We start from the raw sequence: 23,502 nt of genomic DNA, 5'->3' as shown, positions 1-23,502 counted from the left end.
CTTCGCAGCCCTGTCCAAGCACAAGCTAACTCTCAATGCTGAGAAATGTGTCCTCTCTGTGCCAGCCATCGACTTCGTGGGGTTCCGGCTGTCAGCGAGCGGTGTAACTCCACTACAATCCAACGTGGACGCCATTCAGGCCATCCCTGAGCCCAGCTCGGCCGCCCAGGTCGCCTCCTTCCTGGGTATGACAAGTTACTACCTGAGGTTTCTTCCCCAGTACTCTGCGACCACAGCCCCCCTGCGCCAGCTGCTGCGTAAGGACGAGCCATGGGTGTGGTCAAAGGCATGCAGTGACGCTGTGCGTGATCTCAAGACTCAACTGACTTCACCACCAGTGTTGGCTCACTTCGACATCTCCAGCTCCACCTTTGTGGCCTGTGACGCATCAGCCACAGCGATAGGGGCCGTGCTGTCTCAAACCCAGAACGGTGTGGAGAAGCCCATTGCCTTCGCCTCCCGTGCCCTCAACCTGACCGAGCAGCGATACTCCGTGGGTGAGCGTGAGGCGTTAGCCTGTATATGGGCTTGTGAAAGGTGGCACCTCTACCTCTATGGCCGCTCCTTCACCCTCAGGACAGATCACCAGGCCCTGACAGCGCTGCTGTCCACATCTGGGACAGGCCACAAACCCCTGAGGCTGCACCGCTGGTCTGACCGCCTCCGCCAGTACAACTTCAGCCTGCAGTTCACCCCAGGCAGAGACAATGTTGTCGCCGACCTGCTCTCTCGCTCTGTCTCCACCCCAGCTCCACAGACGGACACTGACTGTGTGGAAAAGGACATTGTCCAAATGCTACACACACCCCTTCAGGCCACTGTCTCTCTGCAGGAGCTGAGGGCAGCCTCCGAACAGGACCCTGTCCTCTCCCAGCTCCGCACCTACATCCAGAACGGCTGGCCTCACAAGGTCCCAGAGGAGCTGGCTGCGTTCGCCCGAGTCAGACAGGAGCTCTCCTGCTGGAACGACACCTGCGTGGCACGTGGGTTTTGCACAGTGGTCCCAGCTGCTCTCCGTGCACGTGTTTTGAATACGGCGCATGAAGGCCACCTGGGCATTGTGAAACTGAAACAGCGCTGCCGAGACCTGGTGTGGTGGCCGGGGATAGACAGAGATATTGAGGCTCTGGTGAAGGACTGTTCTGCCTGCCTTGTGAGTGGCAAGACTGGCCACCAGGCTCCCCCACCCCTGCAACCTCTCGCCTGGCCCTCTCAGCCCTGGGAACACCTGCAGTTGGACATTTGTGGTGAGATCCATGGAGTTCCCCACCACCAACGCTTCATGGTGGTCGCCTACGATCTACACTCAAAATGGCCTGAACTCACCACTTCCGGCACTGTGACCTCACAGATCATCATCGACTTCCTGGACTCTCTTTTCTCTCGCTGGGGCCTCCCAAAGGCCATCACCACTGACAACGGCCCTCAGCTGGTCTCTGCTGAGTTCACTGCTTATCTCGAAAGCAAGGGCATCCGTCATATACGCACTGCGTACTACCACCCCCAGGCCAATGGCTGCGTTGAACGTTTTCACCAGTCACTGAAGAACGGCCTCAGAGCACACATGGCCCAAGGGTGCTCTTTCACACAGGCCATCCGTCACACTCTGCTGCACTATCGGGCCACACAGCACTCGACCACAGGCGTCTCCCCAGCCTCTCTCATGCTAGGCCGGGAACTGTGCATGCCCCTTGACAGGCTCCGCCCCTCCACACCTCAGGCACCTCCCTCTGGGGTCAGAGCCTCAGTCACTCGTCAGCAGACGCGGATGAAGCAATGGTTTGACCAGTCAAAACGAACCAGGGTGCCAGACATCAATGTGTCAGACTGGGTCAGGGTCCGCAGGCCCCACAGGGACAATAAAATGGCTTCATACTGGTCCTCTCCTCTCCAAGTCACCCGTCAGCTGGGCCCAGCCACTTACCTCCTCAGCAATGGTACTCGGTGGCACTCCAGTCATCTACGGAAGGTGTCAGCTCCGCCACACACAGCTGGTGACACAACCATAGCCATTCCCTCAGCATGGCGAGACGCCCCGGGGCTTCATGCAGCTCCTACACGGGCCCCAGACATTTCTGGGCCTCAGCTTCCCCTGCCATCTCCCTCCCCACCTCGGCCTGCCCAGCCTCAGGCCGCCCCGCGACCTGTTCGCACACGTTTACGCCCTGGCCACCTAGAGGACTTTGTGTCAACCTTTCATGTTTGAAATCCTGCCGGGGGGGGGGGGAATGTTATGTATGCACACATCGATAGTGCTGCATTTGATTTGGTGCTGTTCTATTGTGCTGGGATCGATTGGTGATGCCTGCGGGCTCTGGGTTGTTTTATCGGGTCTGCCTTTGATGCTGTGTCAGTCTAAATAAAGAATGCCACGGAGAGGTTGTGTCGAGCGACAGCGCTGTGTCCTGACGTGATTTCTAAATACAATACTATACTGCTCAAAAAAATAAAGGGAACACCTAAAAACACAATATAGACCTCGATGAATGAAATATTTCAGCTGAAAATCTTTATTTATTAGACAGAGGAATGTGTTTAGAGCAAAATAACCTAAGAATGATCAATGGAAATCAAAATCATTAGCCCATTAAGGTCTGGATTCAGAATCACACTCAAAATCAAAGTGTAAAATGAGAACATAGGCTGATCCAACTTCTGTGGAAATTCTTCAAGACGATTCAAAATGCGGCTCAGTAGTGTGTGTGGCCTCCACGTGCCTGTTTGCACTCCCTACAACGTCTGGGCATGCTCCTGATGAGACGACGGATGGTCTCCTGAGGGATCTCCTCCCAGACCTGGATCAGGGCATCGGTCAACTCCTGGACAGTCTGTGGTGCGACATCGCGTTGGCGGATGGTACAAGACATGATGTCCCAGAGGTGCTCGATTGGATTCAGGTCTGGGGAACGTGCAGGCCAGTCCATAGCATCAATGCCCTCGACATACGGGAACTGCTGACACACTCTGGCCACATGAGGATGGGCATTGTCAACATGAGCAGGAACCCAAGGCCCACTGCACCAGCATATGGTCTGACAATGGGTCTGAGGATCTCATCCTGGTACCTAATGGCAGTCATGGTACCTCTGGCTAGCACGTAGAGGTCTGTGCGGCCCTCCAAGGATATGCCTCCCCAGACCATCACTGACCCACCGCCAAACCGGTCATGCCGGAGGATGTTGCAGGCAGCAGAACGTTCTCCACAGCGTCTCCAGACTCTCTCACGTCTGTCACATGTGTTCAGTGTGAACCTGCTCTCATCTGTGAAGAGCACAGGGCGCCAATGGCGAATCTGCCAACCAAGATGTTCTCTGGCAAAGGTCAATCGGGCTGCACGGTGTTGGGCTGTGAGCACAGGCCCCAATTGTGGACGTCGGGCCCTCATACCATCCTCATGCATTATGTTTCTCACTGTTTGAGCAGAAACCTGCACATTAGTGGCCTGTTGAAGGTCGTTTTGTAGGGCTCCGGCAGTGCTCCTCCTGTTCCTCCTTGCACAAAGGATCAGATAGCGGTCCTGCTGCGGGGTTGTTGTCCTCCTGCGGCCCCCTCCACATCTCCTGGTGTACTGGCCTGTCTCCTGGTACCTCCTCCATGCTCTGGACACTGTGCTGGGAGACACATCAAATCTTCTTGCCACAGCACGCATTGATGTGCCATCCTGGATGAGCTGCACTACCTGAGCAACTTCTGTAGGTTGCAGATACCGCCTCATGCCACCTCTAGTGGTGAGGGCACTAGCAAAATGAAAAACTAACCAAAGATCGGCCAGAAAAGATGAGGACAGGCAAATGGTCTGTGGCCACCACCTGCAAATCCATTCCTTTTATAGGGGTTGTCTTGCAAATTGTCTAATTTCCACTAGGTGGAAATTAGACAATTTACCAACAGGTGAAATTGATTCACAAATCAGTGTTGCTTCCTAACTGGACAGGTTGATATCTCAAAAGTGTGATTGACTTGGAGCTACATTGCATTGCTTATGTGTTCCCTTTATTTTTTTGAGCAGTGTACCTAACTATGAGCAACAAGTCACTTGCCATAGCAGAGAAAACAAAACATTGGATCACTGCTACATATCAATTTCGAATGCTTACCGTGCATTCCCGAGAGCTCTACTGGGGAAGTTCGACCACGCTGTTACTCCTCATCCCAAAATACAGACAAAAGCTTAAATACATCAAAAACATCCAAATCTGTCAGGTCCTGGTCCATGGAAGCCATTGAAACGCTTTGAGGGTGCTTTGAATGCACTAATTGGAATATATTTAGTGTAGCTTGCGACTCCCTGGATGAACTCACAGACACAGCGACGTCATACACCAAGTTCTGCGAGGAAACGTGCATCCCTATCAAAACCGTGATATTGTACGGCAATAAAAAAAACCTGGTTCTCCAAAGAATTACACATCCTACACAAAGAAAAGAACTGGGCATATAAAAACGGAAACAAGGATCAGTACAGAGCATCCAAGTATAAGTTGCGTGCCGCAATAAGAAAGGCAAAGTCCAGCTGCAAAACAAAACTTGGAACAATTCTCTTCCAGTAACTCCAGATCAATATAGAAAAATCTTAAGGAAATGACACATTACAAAAAACGCCCCTGCTCCCCTCCAGATAATGACCATAACTTCCCAGATAAATTAAATAAGTTGTATGCAAGGTTTGAAAAATCTATTCCACCAGCCATCCCCCCTGCTCCTACTCCAATGCCACCCTTCTGCATCCAGGAGGATGAGGTGAGAACAAAATTCAAGAAGCTGAACATTAGGAAAGCAGCAGGGCCAGACAGCATGAGTCCTGCTTTGTTGAACCACTGTGCAGCACAATTGGCCCCAATATTTTCCACCGTATTTAACACCTCTCTAAGCCAATGTACAGTCCCATAGTGTTTCACACTCTCTACCACCATTCTTGTGCCAAAGCCCTCAAAGATCGCCTGCCTCAATGACTTCAGACCAGTTGCCCTAGCATCTGTGGCCGTGAAAGCATTTGAGTGCATCATTCTGTCACACTTGAAATCTTGCACCTCCCCGATGATGGAACCATATCAATTTGCCTATCAAGCCAACCGGTCTGCTGAGTTAGCATAGCCCTGCACCATGCCCTGCAACACCTGGAATCATCAAACACCTATGCATACATCCTGTTCATAGACTTTAGTTCCACCTTCAGCTCCATCAAACCCCTCAAACTCTTTACCATACTCTTGGAAATGAACATTGACCCAGCCATATGCCACTGGATTCGGAGCTTCCTGTGGAACAGGCCACAGAGGGTGAAGGTTAATAACCTAACCTCACACACTCTTACCCTCAGTACAGGTGCTCCTCAGGGCTAGCTGTGTTCTCTCCCCCTTGCTCTTCTCACTTTACACCACCCACTTTACATCCACGGATAGCTCTGTGAATATAATAAAATATGCAGGCGGCACAACCATTGTAGGCCTCATCTCCAACAATGATGAAACTCGGAACCGCACTGAAGTAGACCAAGCTGTCACCAACAACAATCTTCTGCTTAATACAGCCAAAACCCAAGAACTCATTATTGACTTCTGATGCATTCCGAATCCCAAAACACCTACTATACAAATGAACAGAGACCTCATCACCACCACTGACTCTTTTAAATTCCTTGGAACATACATCAGCAATAACCTGAAGTGGAAATGTATCATCAGCTTGAACCTGCTGACCCACTGGGGAGCCCGTGTTAACGTGTCGGAGGCAACCATTACCCTCGGCACGAAGACCATGGCGCTCCGGTCTGGCCAGGGGAGGAGCGGGCTCAGGGACCAGTGAGCCAGTTGCTGAGCAGCTGCCACTCAGCAGACATCAAGCAGCCCCGGTGCAGTATTGGAATGCCCCTACTGCCAGCGGCAAGAGCAACGGGCCAGATGATGGCGATGGTGGCAGCCATCCAGACTGCCAGCAACAAGAAGAGGTGGATCCCGTTGACCATGCAACAACTGAGGCAGCAACAGGAGGCAGACGTGACCCTGGCACTGGTGAGAGGCTGTCTGCAGATGGGTTGGTGCCCCGATTGGACAGAGGTATCAGTGCTGGGGCCCAAGGTAAAGGCCTACAACTCTCAATCGGGCAACTTTGAGCTCAACGATGGGTTGGCGCACTGGAGGTGGCAAGCTCCCGGATGAGGGAATGACCTCCTGCAACTATTGGTACCCCGTGTGTGCCATCCACAGGTTCTCCAGATAGTCGATGGTTCGGTGGGGCAGGGAACTATGGGAATGCCAAGACCCTCCACTGCCTCAGGGGGCAGTTCTACCTGCCTGGCTGTCAACAAGACATGGAGCTGCACGTACAGTGCAGCAGAAGAGGTCCTATGACACAAGGTGTCTGGGGCAGGCCTTTGTGCAAGGGGACAAGGTATGGGGATATTGTCCCATTTGCACGAAGGGGATTTTCCCCAAGCTTCACAGCCACTGGCAGGGGACCGGCGAGGTCATGGGCTGGCTGTCTGAGGTGGTGTACTGGGTATGCATGCCCGGCCAGGGGCACATGGTGGTGCTGCACTAGGACAGACTTTCCCCATACAGCCCCCTTGCTCCACCTGTTGTTGGGGCCGGGGGTGACAGTAGCACCCCATGTGCCAATCAGTGTGCCTCTCCCCCAGTTGCACTTCCTGTGAGCCCCAGGCAGCCTGTTCACCAGTGACAGCAGCACCTTGGACATTTGAGGGACTATGTATTGGTGATGGGATCATCGAGGACAACTGAACTCTCAGGTGGGGGCTATGTAGCAACTGGGGGAGGCAGTCGCTCTGACTCTTGGTGGTTCTGTGCTGGGGAAGTGCAAGGGCTGATGGGACTGTTAACATTCGTGTTCAAATTGTTATTTTAGTTTTTATGTTTTGGCTATTGTGGTTGTTTGTTTGGGTGATCGACTCGGACTGGGTAGACAACAATTTTACTGACTGACTGACTATAGGACCGTGACTAAGACCGATGTTTTTAATTGGGACCCTGGGGGGGAAAGCCATTGTTCAGCAACCATTTTGGAGGCAAATGAAAGATAACTTGCGGGGTCGTGCTGTGTATGGGACATGGGAGGTGACATTAAAATTATATCTCTGCCTTACCCTCCTTCCACGCCGGTTCTCCACAATATGACAGGACATTTTGCACTTTTTGACTATTTTGTAAAATGATTAAGTGGCAATTCAGTGGCAATGTTGAAAGATATTTTAAAAAGGCTTTTTGCAAAGTGATTGTGTTTGTTTCTGGTAATTAATGTGTCACTTTGAAATGGAATTACAATCAAAAGTCTGATGAAGAAAAGGGCAGTAGTATATTTGCCATTCAGCCAGAAGTGTGCTGTATCCTGACTGCTTTTTTTAGGCTACTGTTTGGTGCAAGTTCTGTCACCAATTCAGCACTGGTGTTTTATAGATTCAAGCTTTAGATTTTTGTAACATCACCAAATACAACAGAACAACAGCCCTCTGTATGTACCATTATATACGAATCATTCCTATCTGCTTCATATGAAAATACTCAGTGCATACCATTTGACTCAATTCATATCATGATCAAAAATGATTTGTTCAAGCATGATTCATTTGTTCATTTTGCCCACCACTAACATACAGACATACAGCAGAAAGCAGGAAAGAGGGAATGTTGTTGAGTATTTCAACCTGCAATATGCTGCTGCTAATGATAATGAGGCTGAGGATGAGGATGATGATGATGACGACGACAATGATATGTGTAAAACCCAAAAGAACCGATCTGGCTCTTACCAACTAGGTCAACACCTTTTCAAACTGCTTCTCAAATGTTGGATTCAACTCAGCTCCAATAATATAGAGCAGTAATCGCCTCTATTTATTCCTTCCTTCCTTTGAGGAAATTAGAGATCCTGCCCATGCATTGGAAAAAACAAAACAAAAACAGAAATAATGTGCATTTTTACCAGTGCATATCTTCCTATCAATGTAATTGAAATCTAAATGGATTAGATCGATGTGGCTAATACTAGGAACTACAAAAAGATGTCCAGTCCTCGACAAGGTATATGTCACCCACACTTCTATTATCGCCACTTTCAGAGAAGGTTAAAGGACTGGCAGAGTGGTCTAAATTTTACGTTAGAATCCATAAAATCCTTGAATTGTGGAAATAATTCCTATTTTACTGTTATTTCTATTGCGGAGAGTCTAGAGTGGCCAATCATATATATATATATATATATATATATATATATATATATATATATATATATATATATATATATTACATTTTGTTTCCTATATTAGCTCCATAATGTCTTATGTAGCCTGCATTAGAGCATGTCAGGAACCTGACATGAAAAATAGTGAAACTTAGAAACAAGAACATTGTAGTGAGGAAAGGCAAGTAAGCACCTTTAGCTTAAGGCATCTGGTGGGCTCAGGGCCTAAACGTGTCCTGTGTTTGAATCTGATTCAGGACCTTTGCTGCATAATTTCCCTCTCTCTTCCAGTCTGTTTGCTCTAGCTTTTTAAAAAAAAATTTTATAAAGCAACATTTAAAAAAAAAAGAAAAAGTAGGCACTTGATACTGCTATTTAGTTTTCCTCAGTTTTAGGACACAACGTTGTTCTGGGATTTTGTGAACGTACTTTCTTTTCTTTTCTGTTTTGTTTATTTTTGTTTTGTTTGTTTTTGTTTTTTTTCTCAGTGGCAGAAATGGATGCTGTTGCTGTTATCTTGCTAATTTTATTAGAGGAAAAAGCTAACCTTGATGAGCAGTGAAAGGTTGCCTGGCTACTGATGGACAGTTTTTCTTTCAAGGGCAACAACTGCATCCTGAATTTTAATTCATGAGAAAGCTATCAGGGGGCCGAGACCATCCTTCACTTTTTCTGTCTCTGTCACCCCCCTGTGTCACTTTTAGTTGTTTTCTCTCGACAATGAAAGGCAAATGGTTTCATGTTCCATGTGGTTCAGGATGTGTTTTTACTGTTTTTGCAATACTAAATAGCAGCAGCAGCAGCAAAGATGGTGGACTGAAGAAAATGTAGGTGGCTTGTTTTATGCACGGCTGCAGTGGAGATGTGGGAGTAGCTGCCACCTGCTGGTGTGCCATGGCCTGGTCTCATCGTTGCACTCCATAATACAGAATGACTTAGGATGTGTTTATAATTTGATATTTCAAATCAAACGTTTTAAAGACTGTTTTCAATTATTTTATTTCCATCTCTCTTTGATATATGTGTTTGCATGTGCTTGCTGGCACTTGTGTCATACATGCGTTAATTAGTGGCAAAAGGAAAACCTGGTCTGGATCCTATTTCATGAAGATGTCTTGAAACGCATTCAAGACATTGTTTTGCTTTATTTTTGGTCATCCAGCTAATTAATTGGGTTGTGAAGAGGTGGGCATGATCAGCTGTGATGTAATTGTCAATTAGAATTAAATGGTTCACATATTCAAGCAGCTATGGTAATGTTTTATGATTATTCCTGATTATGTATGGTATTTTTGGGTTGATATTATGTTTGCTGATTTGATGCTGAAATTAAATTATGGTAGAACATTTTTTTTCTGTGCCACTGAATGAGTGAAATGAAATGAAAACACTAAAGAACCCTCAAATATTTTGTGTGCTAATTTTTGATTTTTTTTTTTTTTTTTTTCAAGCATAAAACCCTAACTACTGAATATCCCCTCTCTTTCCACAGCGGTGTCAAATCTGGATGTAGAGAGTAAGCTGTCACTCCACTATCAGGCTCCATGGCACCAGCAACACAACGTGTTTCATCCATGTACCCGGCCACCATGTGTAGAGGAGCTACACAGACATGCCCAGCTCAGTCTCAGGGCTCTGCACCGAGGTGAGAAGGCACCCAGCATACAAAACAGATGCACACAGTGTACTTATTTCTATGCAATCCTGTGTGTATGCCCCCTGCATATGTATGAGAGTGTACAATTTTTTTTTTTTGTGCTTTGCAGACGAACAGCAGCGTCAGGTGTCCACCAGCCGGGAACGGAACAGGGTGACTATCTCAGTCTCCGTGGCACCTCCCATGCCTACCTTTCCCTCACCGCACACTATCCGACGGCAGCAGAGGAGTCGCCTGGCACGAGCGGTAAGGCCAGCATACTTTTCATCAATCAGAGATTGTTATAGCCGATAGACAGCACTCCTTTCACTATTTATTTACTATTTAGCTGATACACTTGTTGAAAATTATAGGCATTTTTGAGCAGATGCGGGTTCTGTGCCTTGCTCAAGGATGCTGTGTATACTGCTAATTGTGGGATTAAATCTTAGACATGCAGGATGGTCTTTTTTTCTAACCATTATGTCAAAATGCTGTTAGACTAGGGGTGTCCGGGTGGCGTGGCGGTCTAATCTATTGCCTACCAACACGGGGATCGCCAGTTCGAATCTCCGTGTTACCACCGGCTTGGTCAGGCAACCCTACACTGAGACCCTACAACCTACACAATTGGCCATGTCTGCGGGTGGGAAGCCGGATGTGGGTATGTGTCCTGGTCGCTGCACTAGCACTTCCTCTGGTCAGTCGAGGTGCCTGTTCAGGGGGAAGGGGGAACTGGGGGGAATAGCATGATCCTCCCACGCGCTACATCCCCTTGCAAAACTCCTCACTGTCAGGTGAAAAGAGGAGACATGTGGTAGTCTGCAGCCCTCCCCGGATTGGCGGAGGGGTGGAGCAGCGACCGGAGCAGCTCGGAAGAGTGTGGTAATTGGCCAAGTACAATTGGGAGAAAAAGGGGGAACACCCCCCCCCCAAAAAAATGCTGTTAGACTGCCACCTTATTAGTCAGTGCAATCAATGTCATGGCTCTAATCTGTCAGTTGCACCAAAGGTGTCATATTACCCTTTTCCTGTATAAATTTACAAATACCAATATCCCTTTGATAACCAAATGATCTTGCACTGATTAACATTTTACTAAGAATTTATTATATGATGTTTTGGCCTTCACAGTAAGAACAACAAAATATATCACACTAGCCACACATTAAAAGCATTGGAATAAGTCTCATGCTAGATGTGCCATGTCGTTATTTGACACTGCATTTCATTGTGATTTTGTCCTGCAGCAAGAGAGAGCAGAAAGAGAGAGAGAGCTAGACTATCAACCAAGAAAGGTAAAACTACAACCTAATTTGTCTGTTTGCTCATCACCATTAGCATCTTAAAACTTGAGAGTTGTCTTAAATGCCCCCTATTTGCATACAGTTACTAAATGTCTTCTGTTTTGTGTGTCTGGGTGTTTAACTTTAACTTTTGCTCTGCAATCCTCTTGAAGGAGAGGACCATGAGAGAAACAGAAATCCAAACTACACAAAGAAAGGTAAGAAGGTTTACAAAAGCTTTGGATATTCATGCCTTGAAAATCATCACATCTTTGCTGAAAAACATTGTGTGATCTGCATGGCTGTGTGTAATTTTTGTGCTTCCATAGGAGAGACCGGGAAGAGAAGCAGACATTCAGACCATCCAGAGAAAGGTAAGGACAGAAAAATGTCATGAATTCACCTACAGGTACATGTCAGAACCCTGTTCATAGCAAATGTCATCTGGGATGGTGGACTAAGAAGTACTTAGGTGGTGAGTCTGAGGTGAAACCGATCGTTGTTTTTGGTCGTTATGCCACTGTATTGTTTATAAGGGTGGGGATACCTGCAGTCAGTTGAGAGTGAAGAGGTCACTTAGATGAGTGATGAAACATTTCTCTCAATAAACGTTGTGTCCAACTTCATGTGATCTGAGGTGAAATGTAAAATCATATTTTTCTTCAGGGCGGCACTGAGGCGCAGTGGTTAGCACAGTCGCCTCACAGCAAGAAGGTCCTGGATTTGAGACCCGGGGTATTCCAACCTTGGGGGTCATCCCAGGTCGTCCTCTATTTGGAGTTTGCATCTTCTCCTCATGTCTGCATGGGTTTTCTCTGGGTGCTCCGGTTTCCGCCCACAGTCCAAAGACATGTAGGTCAGGTGAATCGGCCATACTAAATTGTCCCTAGGTGTGAATGTATCTGTGTGTGTGTGTGTGTGTGTGTGTGTGTGTGTGTGTGTGTGTGTGTGTGTGTGTGTGTGTGTGTGTGTGTGTGTGTGTGTGTGTGTGTGTGAGCCCTGTGATGGTCTGGCAGCCTGTACAGGGTGTCTCCCCACCTACCAACCAATGACTGCTGGGGTAGGCTCCAGCATCCCCATGACCCTGGTTGGGATAAGCGGCTTTGATAATGGAATGGATGGATGGATGTGTTAACAAATGAAGAGTTTGACAGGAAGTGTGTGTGTGTGTGTGTGTGTGTGTGTGTGTGTGTGTGTGTGTGTGTGTGTGCGTGCGTGTGTGCGTGTGCGTGTGTAGGGGGGGGTGTCAGATGTGAACGAATCATTACATAGCATTATGATTTCATCCCTCAACTAGAAAAGTGCACTCAATAGAGTGCAGATCCTCATCATGCATATCTCACTTTCTCCGGTACTCAGACTTGGCGTCAAATCATACAGCCATAACTGTGCAAAGAAAAAAGAAAAAAAATTAGGCTGATAGCCCCAGTAGTATGCGAAATTAGCCGTGGACAGACAAACACACACACACACACACACACACACACACACACACACACACACACACACACACACACACACACACACACACACACACACACACACACACACACACACTTGCTTGCTCATTTGCTCACCATCGTATCCGATGATGACCATCTTCTCCTATTTGTGAGTCCTTTGGTGGCTGAATAGTTGACCAAGGTGTAGTTGGCCGTAGAGGACTTTACGTGGGAGTCGTTGGCTGGGCATGCAAATCACATGCCCAAGCCACCTGAGTTGATGGTGGTTTAGGGTAGACTCCATGCTGCAACTGCCTGCTCATTCCCACACCTCTGTGTGTGGCACTCTGTCCTCCCCAGTAATGCTGAGGATCTTCTGGAGACATCTCACATGGAAGGCATCCAGGCTTTTGAGATGGTGGCTGTAGATGGTCCATGCCTCACATCCATATAGTAGTGTGGAGATACATACTACTCTGTAAACAGGCACTTTGTTGTGGAGATTGAGGTTGCTGTTCTGGAAAACCTTTCTCCTTAGATGACCAAAAGATGTTGAGGCTTGTTTGAGCCGGTGCTGGATCTCATCATCCATTGTGCAGGTGTCAGATAGTATGCTTCCCAGATATTTGAAGGCAGGAACAGTGGCCAGCTGTTGCCCTTCTGCTGTGAAGGTTGTTGGGTGGCTTGGGAGGGCGGCACTCATCTGACAGACCACCTTTGTCTTTTGGGTGTTAATGATCAGCCCCATTCTACTGTATGCAGTTACAGCTGCCAACCGAGTGTTTTGTAGGGTTTCTGGTGTGTGGGCTACCAGGGCACAATCGTCGGCATACTGTAGCTCAGTGATGTTCTCAGAGGTCAACTTGGTGGTTGCCTGAAACTTCCTGATGTTGAATAGGTTACCATTGAGCCTGAAGTCAATGGTGACACCATCCTGCTTCTCCATCCTCCTTTGTAACAGTGTTGTAACACAGACTAAGAAGATATTTAACAGGACTGCAGCTAGCACACAGCCTTGTCTGACTCCAGTCTGCATTCCAAATGGCTCAGAACTGTGGTTCCCCACTACCACTTGGTCCATCATTCCTGAGTGAAACTGTCCAAGGATGATGAGAAACTTGTGTGGACATCCAAATTTCTTCAGGACTTGCCACAGCAGGTCCCGGTTGACTGTATCAAATGCCTTTGACAGGTCTATGAATGCTAAGTATAAATCCTTGTGCTGTTCATGGCATTTCTCCTGGAGCTGGCTTGTGACAAAGCCAACTGCCAACTGTACCTCTGTCCTTTCGGAAGCCACATTGTGACTCTGGTATGACCCGTTCAGCTATTGCTATTGTTAGTCTGTGGAGCATGATCTTGGCTAGGACCTTTCCGGCAATGGCCAGTAATGAAATACCCCTACTGTTGGAGCAGATGGATTTGTCTCCTTTGTTTTGATAAATTGTCACAATGTTGGCATCTTTCCACTGTTGGGGGACACACTCGCAACTGCACACCTCAAGGATGTAGAGATACAGTGTCCTTGTACAGAGGTAGCCTCCTTCCTTGAGGATTTTAGCTGGAATGTTATCAGGTCCAGGTGTTTTGTTGTTTTTCAGGGTCTTGACCGCATGCAGGATTTCTTTGAAGGTTGGTGGAAGGTCTAGGTCTTGCAAGATAGGTTGTTCAGGGAGCTCTGCTAGTACAGTTGAGTTTACTGGGGTGGGTTGGTTGAGCAGGGTGTTAAAATGCTCACTCCACCGATCCACTAACAGAGCCTGGTCCTTGATAAGAGTTGTTCCATCAGCAGACCTAACAGGTGCCAGGAAGCAGTTTCTGGGGCCATAAATGGTCTTAATTGCATCATAGAAACCATGCATGTCATACCTGTCTGCATGAGCCTGGATTTCATTGGCTTTCAAAATCCACCACTCATTTTGCAGATTCCGCAGATTTACTTGGGCCTCAGAGTGGACGTTTTGCCATTGTTTCTTGAGAGGTTGGGCTAGTGGGTTGCTGAGGACGGCTCTTTGTGCCTTATACATGTTGTCCGTGGGGGTGGAGATCTTTCCGACATTGTCATCAAATCAGTCCTGATGTTTTTTGGTTTTGAAGCCAATGGATTGGGCTGCATTGTCAAAGAGGGTGGTGCTCAGAGAGGTCCACTTCGCATCCATCCCAGACTCTGAGTTGATCTGCTGTTCAACGTCAACTAACTTGTCAGCTAGAGAAAGATGGAGGGTGTTTCGGGTGTCGCTGTTGGAGAGTCTGGCACAGTGGAGTGGTTTCTTCTTTGGACCAGATTGGCATCTCAAGGGTCGGACATGCCCTCTGACTTTTGTCAGGATCATGCAGTGGTCTGTCCAGCAGTCTGCTCCTCGCATAGCCCTCGTAAGGAGCACGTCTTTAAGATCAGCCCGCCTCATGATAACATAATCAAGCAGGTCCAGTGTTTGGATCTGGGAATACATCCAGGAAGCCTTGTATGTATTCTTTTGTTGGTACATGGTGTTTGTGATGGGCACTAATCAATCCATTCCAGTTTTGCATGTTCTTCCCAAGCGAGCAGTATGCAGAGAGTCATCAGCCATTCATTAATGCCCACTGGTGTCTCTTTGAGTTTGGGTGGGAGACTGTTCTTGATTGCAAAACCAACTCCATGAATGTGTAGACCTCCTAGGGGGTATCCTTTCCAATAGAATGTATAGCCCTCTCCCATTTCATTGAGCGAGCCCTCGTCAAGGAGCCTGGTCTCCCTGAGTGCTGCCACATCCACACAATAGTGCTTCAGCTCGCTGGCAATAAGTGCTGTTCTACATTGAGGTCTGTCTGTACCATGGCTGAAGTCCAAGAGTGTCCTTATGTTCCATGCTGCAATTCTTAATAGTATAGTTTGTGTTTTTCGACCGCGTAGTGGATTGGCCTGGCAGGTGTGGTTTCCTGCCCAGGCACAGGTTTGAGTGGGCAATTTTTGGGCCACCTTTTCTTGGCTGTTCCCCAAATGGTGTGAGCATGCTGCAATTCTTAATGGTATAGTTTGTGTTTTTCGACCGCATAGTGGAATGGCCCGGCAGGTGCAGTTTCCTGCCCAGGCACAGGGTTGAGTGGGCAATTTTTGGGCCACCTTTTCTAGGCTGTTACCCAAATGGTTTGAGCAGTGTGGTCCCTAAATAGGGCTGCTCAGACGCACTGGGGTCTGCCAGAAACAGCTGCCACTTAATACCGCTGCTAAAGACTGTTGCCCTGTGCTGCTGGCGTGCAGAGTTGCAGCTAAGAGCTCCCAGCTCATTCAAACCTGCTCCCGTCACTGGATACTCCATCACTGCCAGACTTGGTGAGGCCGGGGACTCAGGTAGCAGAAGAAGATACCTGTGCAGAGATGGTTTTAAAGTGGCATGGGGGAGTGTGCTTCACCTAATACCACTGACTTGATTATAGAGAAGATGGTTCCGATGGCAAGGGGGACCCCTAAATGACCGGCACTTCCACATAACTGCAGGAGAATGCCGGAAATCCATTTTTCAGAAACCACCTCAAAGCATGCCACCACCGCTTGCTTTTCTGTTGGGCTAAGCTCCCTTAGCCTTTTGTCTTCCCAGACTCACCCACAAGGCAGCAGGGCAGTGGTTGATAGGTGCCAGGGCATGTCCACCAGGGTGGGCCTGCACACCATATCTCTGGGGCCCACTGTTGTTCTGAGATCCCCTGCCAGGTTAGCCTGGGGCTGCAAGACCCCAGTTACCATGTGTGGCCACGGGGAAGCTTGGCAGGAGTATTGGTGAAGGAGAGGCTATGTACTGGCAAGGGAAGGCTTACATGCTTGGATGCTTCCCTATTCGCCACAAGGGCTAGCAAGCGGCAGCAAGCTAAAAGCAGGAGGGTTGCAAGCAGGTTGGAAGAACACATGCATCTTCCCTCCAACTATGCACTGCTGCACTAGACACATCACAACACCATGTGGGCAACCACACTGCCACACACACACACACACACACACACACACACACACGCACACACTCACACACACACGACCAAACGCAATATCCCCGATAATAAGGGGAGATGGTGGTTGGGCGTCCCTACAAACACAATTGACCATGTCTTCAGGTGGGAAGCCGGATGTTGGTATGTGTCCTGGTCGCTGCAATAGCGCCTCCTCTGGTCGGTCGGGCGCCTGTTCGGGGGGGGGGGCTGGGGGGGAATAGCGTGATCTACGTCCCCCTGGTGAAACTCCTCACTGTCAGGTGATCAGGTGAAAAGAAGCAGCTGGTGACTCCACATGTATCGGAGGAGGTATATGTGGTAGTCTGCAGCCCTCCACGGATTGGCAGAGGGGGTGGAGCAGCGACCAGGATGGCTCGGAAGAGTGGGGTAATTGGCCGGATACAATTGGGGAGAAAAAAGGGGGGAAAAATACAAAAAAGAAAATAAGGGGAGATGGGAATATGAGTCACTCTTTTGTAAAATTTGCTTCCAAGTCTTTCAGTCTAAAAATTTTGGCATTATCCACCTCCTGCCCACCACCATACTGACCACGCTAGCACGGATGTGAAACTTTAAATTCTAAATTAAATTCATTAAAAAAAAACATTATGAATTTTAACTGACTGACCAACTAGCAGTTGTTTTGGCTTATGTGTAATTTGATCCTTAGAGGTTTTTAATTAGACCAGAGCAACTGTAGCTAATGTCACACAACCGGTCCATTATGGCCAATACAATGAGACCTGTCTGTGTTTCACAGTGACATTGGCTGCACCCAAAAATCGGAGCAGAGTGGGACGTCTCAGCTTTTTCCTCTTCTCGCTTCCTCTCTAGGCTATGACATGGTCCACTAGATCTCCCAGGCAGCAGGCACATCTTAACTCGATATTCAGTCACTAATTTGGATGTCAACCTCTATGCTCTATCTGGAGGTGTTATTCTAGGACTATCAAAGAAGGAAGGCCACTTGGGAATTATGACACATTTACAGTACTCATGTTGCTCTGCCTGTCTCATTCACCTTAATGTCTGCTCTCTACCGTTTGACTCGCAATCATTTCCTCTTATATGCCATACCTTTGATCATTCATTGATCGAAACACCATCACTTTTTTGTCATGTTTGTTGTTTTGTTTTTGTTTTGTGTGTGTGTGTGTGTGTGTGTGTGTGTGTATCTTGTGTTTATAGTTTGAACGCTTTCGCTCACTCCCCCCCACTGAATGTTGCATCTTCACTCCATGGAATAGAAAGGTATCTTTATATGTGTAAGCAGTTTTCTATCCCTAAGTTATAGTGTTGTTTTTATTCTATATCTAATTATCTAAATTCTGCTCTTGTCCATTTAGTTCTTGAGGTTATTCTGCATTCATTTATATGCCATCTTTGCTGTTTTTGGTCATGTTATTGGCAAAGCATCTCCATCTCTGTTACTCTTGTATTTATATTCTGGCATACATACTGAAGAAGAGTGTCTTGCCTGAAACGCTAGTGTGGCAATACATGTAGCTATATATATATATATATATATATATATATATATATATATATATATATATGGGGTATTTTCTCCCCAATTGTATCCGGCCAATTACCCCACTCTTCTGAGCCATCCCGTTTGCTGCTCCACCCCCTCTGCCAATCCGGGGAGGGCTGTAGACTACCACATGCCTCCTCCAATACATGTGGAGTCGCCAGCCGCTTCTTTTCACCTGACAGTGAGGAGTTTCGCCAGGGGGCTGTAGCTACGTGTGGGAGGAACACGCTATTCCCCCCAGTTCCCCCTCCTCGCCGAACAAGCCCCCCGACTGACCAGAGGAGGCGCTAGTGCAGCGACCAGGACACATACCTACATCCGGCTTCCCACCAGCAGACACGGACAATTGTGTCTGTAGGGATGCCCGACATGTGGCAATATTAAAAGTTCAAATTGGGTGGCATGGTGGTCTATTCTCTTGCCTAACAACACAGGGATCGCAGATTCGAATCCCCGTGTTACCTCCAGCTTGGTCGGGAACAGGGGATAATTAGCGTAATCCTCCCATGCGCTACGTCCCCCTGGTGAAACTCCTCACTGTCAGGTGAAAAGAAGCGGCTGGTGACTCCACGTGTATCGGAGGAGGTATATGTGGTAGGAGGGGGTGGAGCAGAGATCGGAACGGCTCCGAAGCATGGCGTAATTGGCCGGATACAATTGGAGAGAAAAGGGGGGGGTTCAAATTGAAGTGCTGTCCGGGGCGGGGGTCAAATTGGAGTGCTGTCCTAGTCTTTTTTCTATAAAATCCTACCATGTATGTTAACTAAGCCATTACCTGACCACTTGCTTGTGTGTCTGTATATTGCAGGCTACCTCGACAGCAGATGGTGAAGGAGGTGAGCTTGTAGGAGGCCATAGGGCCAAGGGCCCCGTTTCCAATGCCCCTTCCACTCAGGATAAGCAGACCAACTGGTCCAAGGACCCAGTCCCAGCATCGGATCAGAGGATGACGGCCGACTCTCATGCCATTTCCTCCTGCATCATCCCAATTAATGTCACAGGTACTGGGGAATACTGTAAAACGATGTGACAGTTGTTGACACTATCCTTATATGTGAATGTGTTAATTCAGACAAAAGGCTGCGGTGTTTCTTTTTTAATGTCTCTCCCTTTATGATCGGGCGTTGTTTTTGCAGGTGTTGGTTTTGATAGAGAAGCAAGTGCTCGTTGCTCTCTCGTCCATTCTCAGTCAGTTCTTCAGAGGAGAAGGAAACTAAGAAGGAGGAAGACTATTACTGGAATACCGAAGCGAGTTCATCAAGACATGGGTATGTCACACACCAGACCCCCCCCCCGGGTCCTTTTGTTTTGGGTGAATAACTCCTTGCAGGCGAAACGTGAGAGGACAGTGTTATTTTGCCTATGAAAATGTTTTTTAAATATTTCAATCAAGTCTGTGAATGTTCTCATTCATCTAGGTCATAGTTATCCAAAGGAATTGGATCAAGTGCAACTGGACTTGGTTATATATCCGTGAAGACGTTTCGCCTCTCATCCAAGAGGCTTCATCAGTTCGTGCCTTTCTGACTAGACCAAGCTAGTCTGACTGGCTGGTGATGAGACTATATTTAGCCTCTTTGGAGTCATTATCAGAGCTATCGATGTCAATGGCTCTTTTGTGTTCCGATGTTTAGCAATGACAGTCGTTGGAGGTGTTAGTTTCGACTTCGTTAGTGCTCCATTCAGTGGTCATGAGTCGTTGGAGCCGTTAGTGACCGACTGTTCTTGGAGGCTAGGCTTCTTGAGTCTCCTGGGTAGAGATGAAAGGACGGCATTGTAAGTGGGAGATAGGTGGTGTCGCAGACCTCCTCCTCTGTTGAGGGATAGTTTTTCCAGTTTCGCTTAGATGGCTTCCTTCACCCCTCTTTTAAACCATCTATCTTCCCTGTCCAAAATGTGCACGTTGCTGTCCTCGAAGGAGTGTGTCTTCTCCTTTAGGTGTAGATAGACTGCTGAGTCTTGTCCTGAGGAGTTTGGCCTTCTGTGTTGGGCCATCCGTTTGTGTAGTGGTTGTTTGGTTTCTCCTATGTATAGGTCAGTGCAATCCTCATTGCATTGTACAGCATACACCAGATTGCTTTTCTGGGTGTGTGGTACACGGTCTTTGGGATGAACCAGTTTTTGTCGGTGTTGCTGGGTTTGAAGTATACCGGGATGCGGTGTTTGTTAAAAATTCTCCTGAGTTTCTCGGAGACCCCAGAAACATACGGGATGACTGTGCTATTCCTTCTGTTCCTCTTCTCCTCATCGCTCACCCGGTTGGTCTTTCTGGAACATGTTGCAGTTTTCACAAAGGTCCAACTGGGGTCGCCGCAGGTTTTTAGAGCTTCCCTCAGGTGTTCGTGTTCTTTCCGTTGGGCCTGAGTGCTGCTGGGCACATTATCAGCTCTGTGTTGCAGAGTTCTGATGACGCCCAGTTTGTGTTCCAGAGGGTGGTGTGAGTCGAAAAGTAGATATTGGTCTGTGCGTGTAGGTTTCCTGTAAACCCCAATGTGGAGGCTCCTGTCTTCCCCAATGTGGATGTCACAGTCCAAGAAGGGAAAACGGTTGTTCTTTACATCTTCCCTTGTGAACTTAATGTTCTTGTCCACTGAGTTAATGTGTTTGGTAAACGCTTGCACCTCTTGTGGTTGGATTTTGACCCATGGGTCATCCACATATCTGAACCTGTGGCTCGGAGGTGTACCTCTGAAGGAGTTCAGGGCCCTGTGTTCTACCTCTTCCATATATAAGTTGGCCACAATGGGAGATACCGGTGAGCCCATTGCACAGCCGTGTTTCTGTCTGTAAAAAAACTGGTCCCTGAATTGGAGATATGTAGTGTTCAGGCAAAGGTCCCGTAGTTGGCAAATCTGGTCTGGGCTGAGGTTGGTCCTATCCAATGACTGTCATTGCTAAACATCAGAACACAAAAGAGCCATTGACATCAATAGCTCTGATAACCACTCCAAAGAGGCTAAATATCTGAGTTTCATCACCAGCCAGTCAGACTAGCTTGGTCTAGTCAGAAAGGCACGAACTGATGAAGCCTCTTGGATGAGAGGTGAAACGTCTTCACAGATATATATCCAAGTCCAGTTGCACTTGATTCAATTCCTTTGGATTTCAATCAAAGCATTTCTTTGACAGAATTTTTATTTCTTTTCATCTTCTTCTAAATTAATATGCTGTGTCTCTTTCCATGCAGATTCAGATGAGTCACCTGTGGCCAGAGAACGCACGGTGATTGTCCATGCCAACCCCCACCAACTGTCTTTGTGTCAAGAGGAACTCTCACTCACCGGTCGCTTTCATCACACCCGTGACTCTGGCTGCCAGACAGATGATTTCCTCATAGCATGTAAGCATCTTGAATCAACAGCTGATGTGGTTCTTGATTGGAGTTCTTTTCAAGGGCTTCATGATAAATGAATGAATGACTGCTTTTCTATAATGCTGTTCCAATCCTATGACACATAGTCTTGCATTTAAAGCTGAAATCCATGACTTTTCTCGCCATTTCATCCATTTGAAATGTGATCATGATGTGGCGTTTCTGCTGGACAATCAATATTACAATAGGACAATGTTCCAGTATAGATGGACATTGTAGGAAGAGAGAAATAGACCTGTTGCAACTGATTTTTTATTTATTTATTTATGTTGTTATACTTTAATGATCCACGTAGGGAAATTATGCTCTGCATTTAACCCATCCTAGCTGTGTAGCTAGGAACAGTGGGCAGCCGCCGTGCAGCGCCTGGGGACCAACTCCAGTTCATCTTGCCATGCCTCGGTCAAGAGCACAGACAGGAGTATTAACCCTAATATGCATGTCTTTTTGATGGTGGGGGAAACCAGAGCACCTGGAGAAAACCCACCACAGATACGGGGAGAACATGCAAACTCCACAGAGGACGACCTGGGATGACCCCAAGGTTGGACAACCCCAGGGTTTGAACCCAGGACCATTTTGCTGTGAGGCGGCAGCGCTAACCACTGTGCCACCAAGCTGCTGAGATTTGCTCAGACTACAAGGTGTACCAGCCATTGCCGCTCATGTGCCGTCAGCTCACCAGTAAATAGTCCATACTTTTATTAAAATGGCATCCTCGGACCATAGCTAACGCAGGCAGTGTAATGGGTTACAAACTACATCAAATATATCATAACTCTGTTCTACAGTTATATTGATTGTTTGTCCAACAGAAGAATCACCACATCGATGTCAGGTTTCAATATTTTTTCCTGCCGGAGTTGTTTCCAACACGTACATTCTTGGCGGCGGCAGGGGGAATTCACATTTGCAGCGGCCGCACCCAGTACCGTCCATGTAATGTCCTTGTCCATGTCTGCGTCTAAGTTGTGTCTTTGTCTGATGACTGGGAGAGCTTGGTCTGCTGCACCCTGGGGGCCCAGGGACCATGGCCCTGCCCAGAACTGCGCCCAAGGAGGTAACACCAAGGGCAGTCTGACAGGACGCGGAAAAGGGGTGGGCGAAGCTAGCTGCTAGCCCATGCAGACCAGCAGTTCCGATAACACTGAGGGTGGTCTGGCGGTGGCCTCACCTAGCGTTGACTTTGTTAGTTTAGTGTCATCGTGTGGGGTGCGGGAAGGTGTGTTGAAGGTGTCTGACTGGGAGAGCTAGCATTGGATTGGCTGAGGGAGCCCGGACACAGAAGCAGGGGCAGGCTAAGCTAACTGCTAGCCCATGCAGACCGGCAGAATATGAATAAGAATATGATGAGCAGGATGCTCATCATATTCTTCATAAATTTCATAAGTTCATTATAATTCTGTTATCCTCTTTCAAGATTGTATTCTGTAAATTGTGTAAATAGAACATCCATTGCACGTTGTCTGTCTTGGAAGAGAGATCCCTCCTCTCTTGCTCTCCCTGAGGTTTCTTCCTATCTTTTTCTCCCTGTTAAAGGGTTTTTTTAGGGAGTTGTCCTTATGCAATGTGAGGTTCTAAGGACAGGATGTTGTGGTGCTGTAAAGCCCCTTGAGGCAAATTTAAATTTGTGGTATTGGGCTATGCAAATAAAATTGGCTTGACTTGACTTGACAGTCATCAGCTGATGTTGGTTCTTCTGGACAGTGTTTTTGTTTTGTTTTTGTTTTTTTGGTTTGGATATACGTATGTGTTAATTTGGATAGATGTGTTAGTTTCAATATATGTGTTCTTGTAGTTGTAGTTTTTGGATGTGTTTTTGTGTGTGTTGAGGCTGGGGGAAACGATATTTCATTTCATTTCATGTATGCAAGTACATGAAATGAAATGACAAAGTGTTCCTGATCCCTGATTCCTACCTGGTTAAAACAAATTCATCAGCAATATATGAAGACTAGGTCTCCAGCTATGGATGACAGCATAATATAACCTGACTCCATGGTCCAGAGGGATAAAATTAATATTTATTAAGGTAGAAAAGTCATGGATTTCAGCTTTAATGCTTAAAG

The 23,502-nt window shown here is 47.3% G+C and overlaps 1 protein-coding gene across 1 annotated transcript in view; it reads left to right on the top strand.

The window, feature by feature from the left end:
* Window positions 1–23,502, top strand: part of nhsb (Nance-Horan syndrome b (congenital cataracts and dental anomalies)) — an 86,646-nt gene that overhangs the window by 57,655 nt on the left and 5,489 nt on the right. Inside the window, exons 2-10 of the mRNA XM_056279052.1 lie at window positions 9,689–9,841; window positions 9,963–10,099; window positions 11,083–11,130; window positions 11,292–11,336; window positions 11,448–11,492; window positions 17,715–17,777; window positions 18,869–19,061; window positions 19,197–19,328; window positions 21,248–21,400. Coding sequence (XP_056135027.1) covers window positions 9,689–9,841; window positions 9,963–10,099; window positions 11,083–11,130; window positions 11,292–11,336; window positions 11,448–11,492; window positions 17,715–17,777; window positions 18,869–19,061; window positions 19,197–19,328; window positions 21,248–21,400 — 969 coding nt within the window. The remainder of the gene's footprint in view (window positions 1–9,688; window positions 9,842–9,962; window positions 10,100–11,082; window positions 11,131–11,291; window positions 11,337–11,447; window positions 11,493–17,714; window positions 17,778–18,868; window positions 19,062–19,196; window positions 19,329–21,247; window positions 21,401–23,502) is intronic.

This window comes from Lampris incognitus, chromosome 4 (genome assembly GCF_029633865.1).
Source record: "Lampris incognitus isolate fLamInc1 chromosome 4, fLamInc1.hap2, whole genome shotgun sequence".
NCBI classification, from domain to species: domain Eukaryota; kingdom Metazoa; phylum Chordata; class Actinopteri; order Lampriformes; family Lampridae; genus Lampris; species Lampris incognitus.
This window is presented reverse-complemented; position numbering and strand designations above follow the sequence as displayed.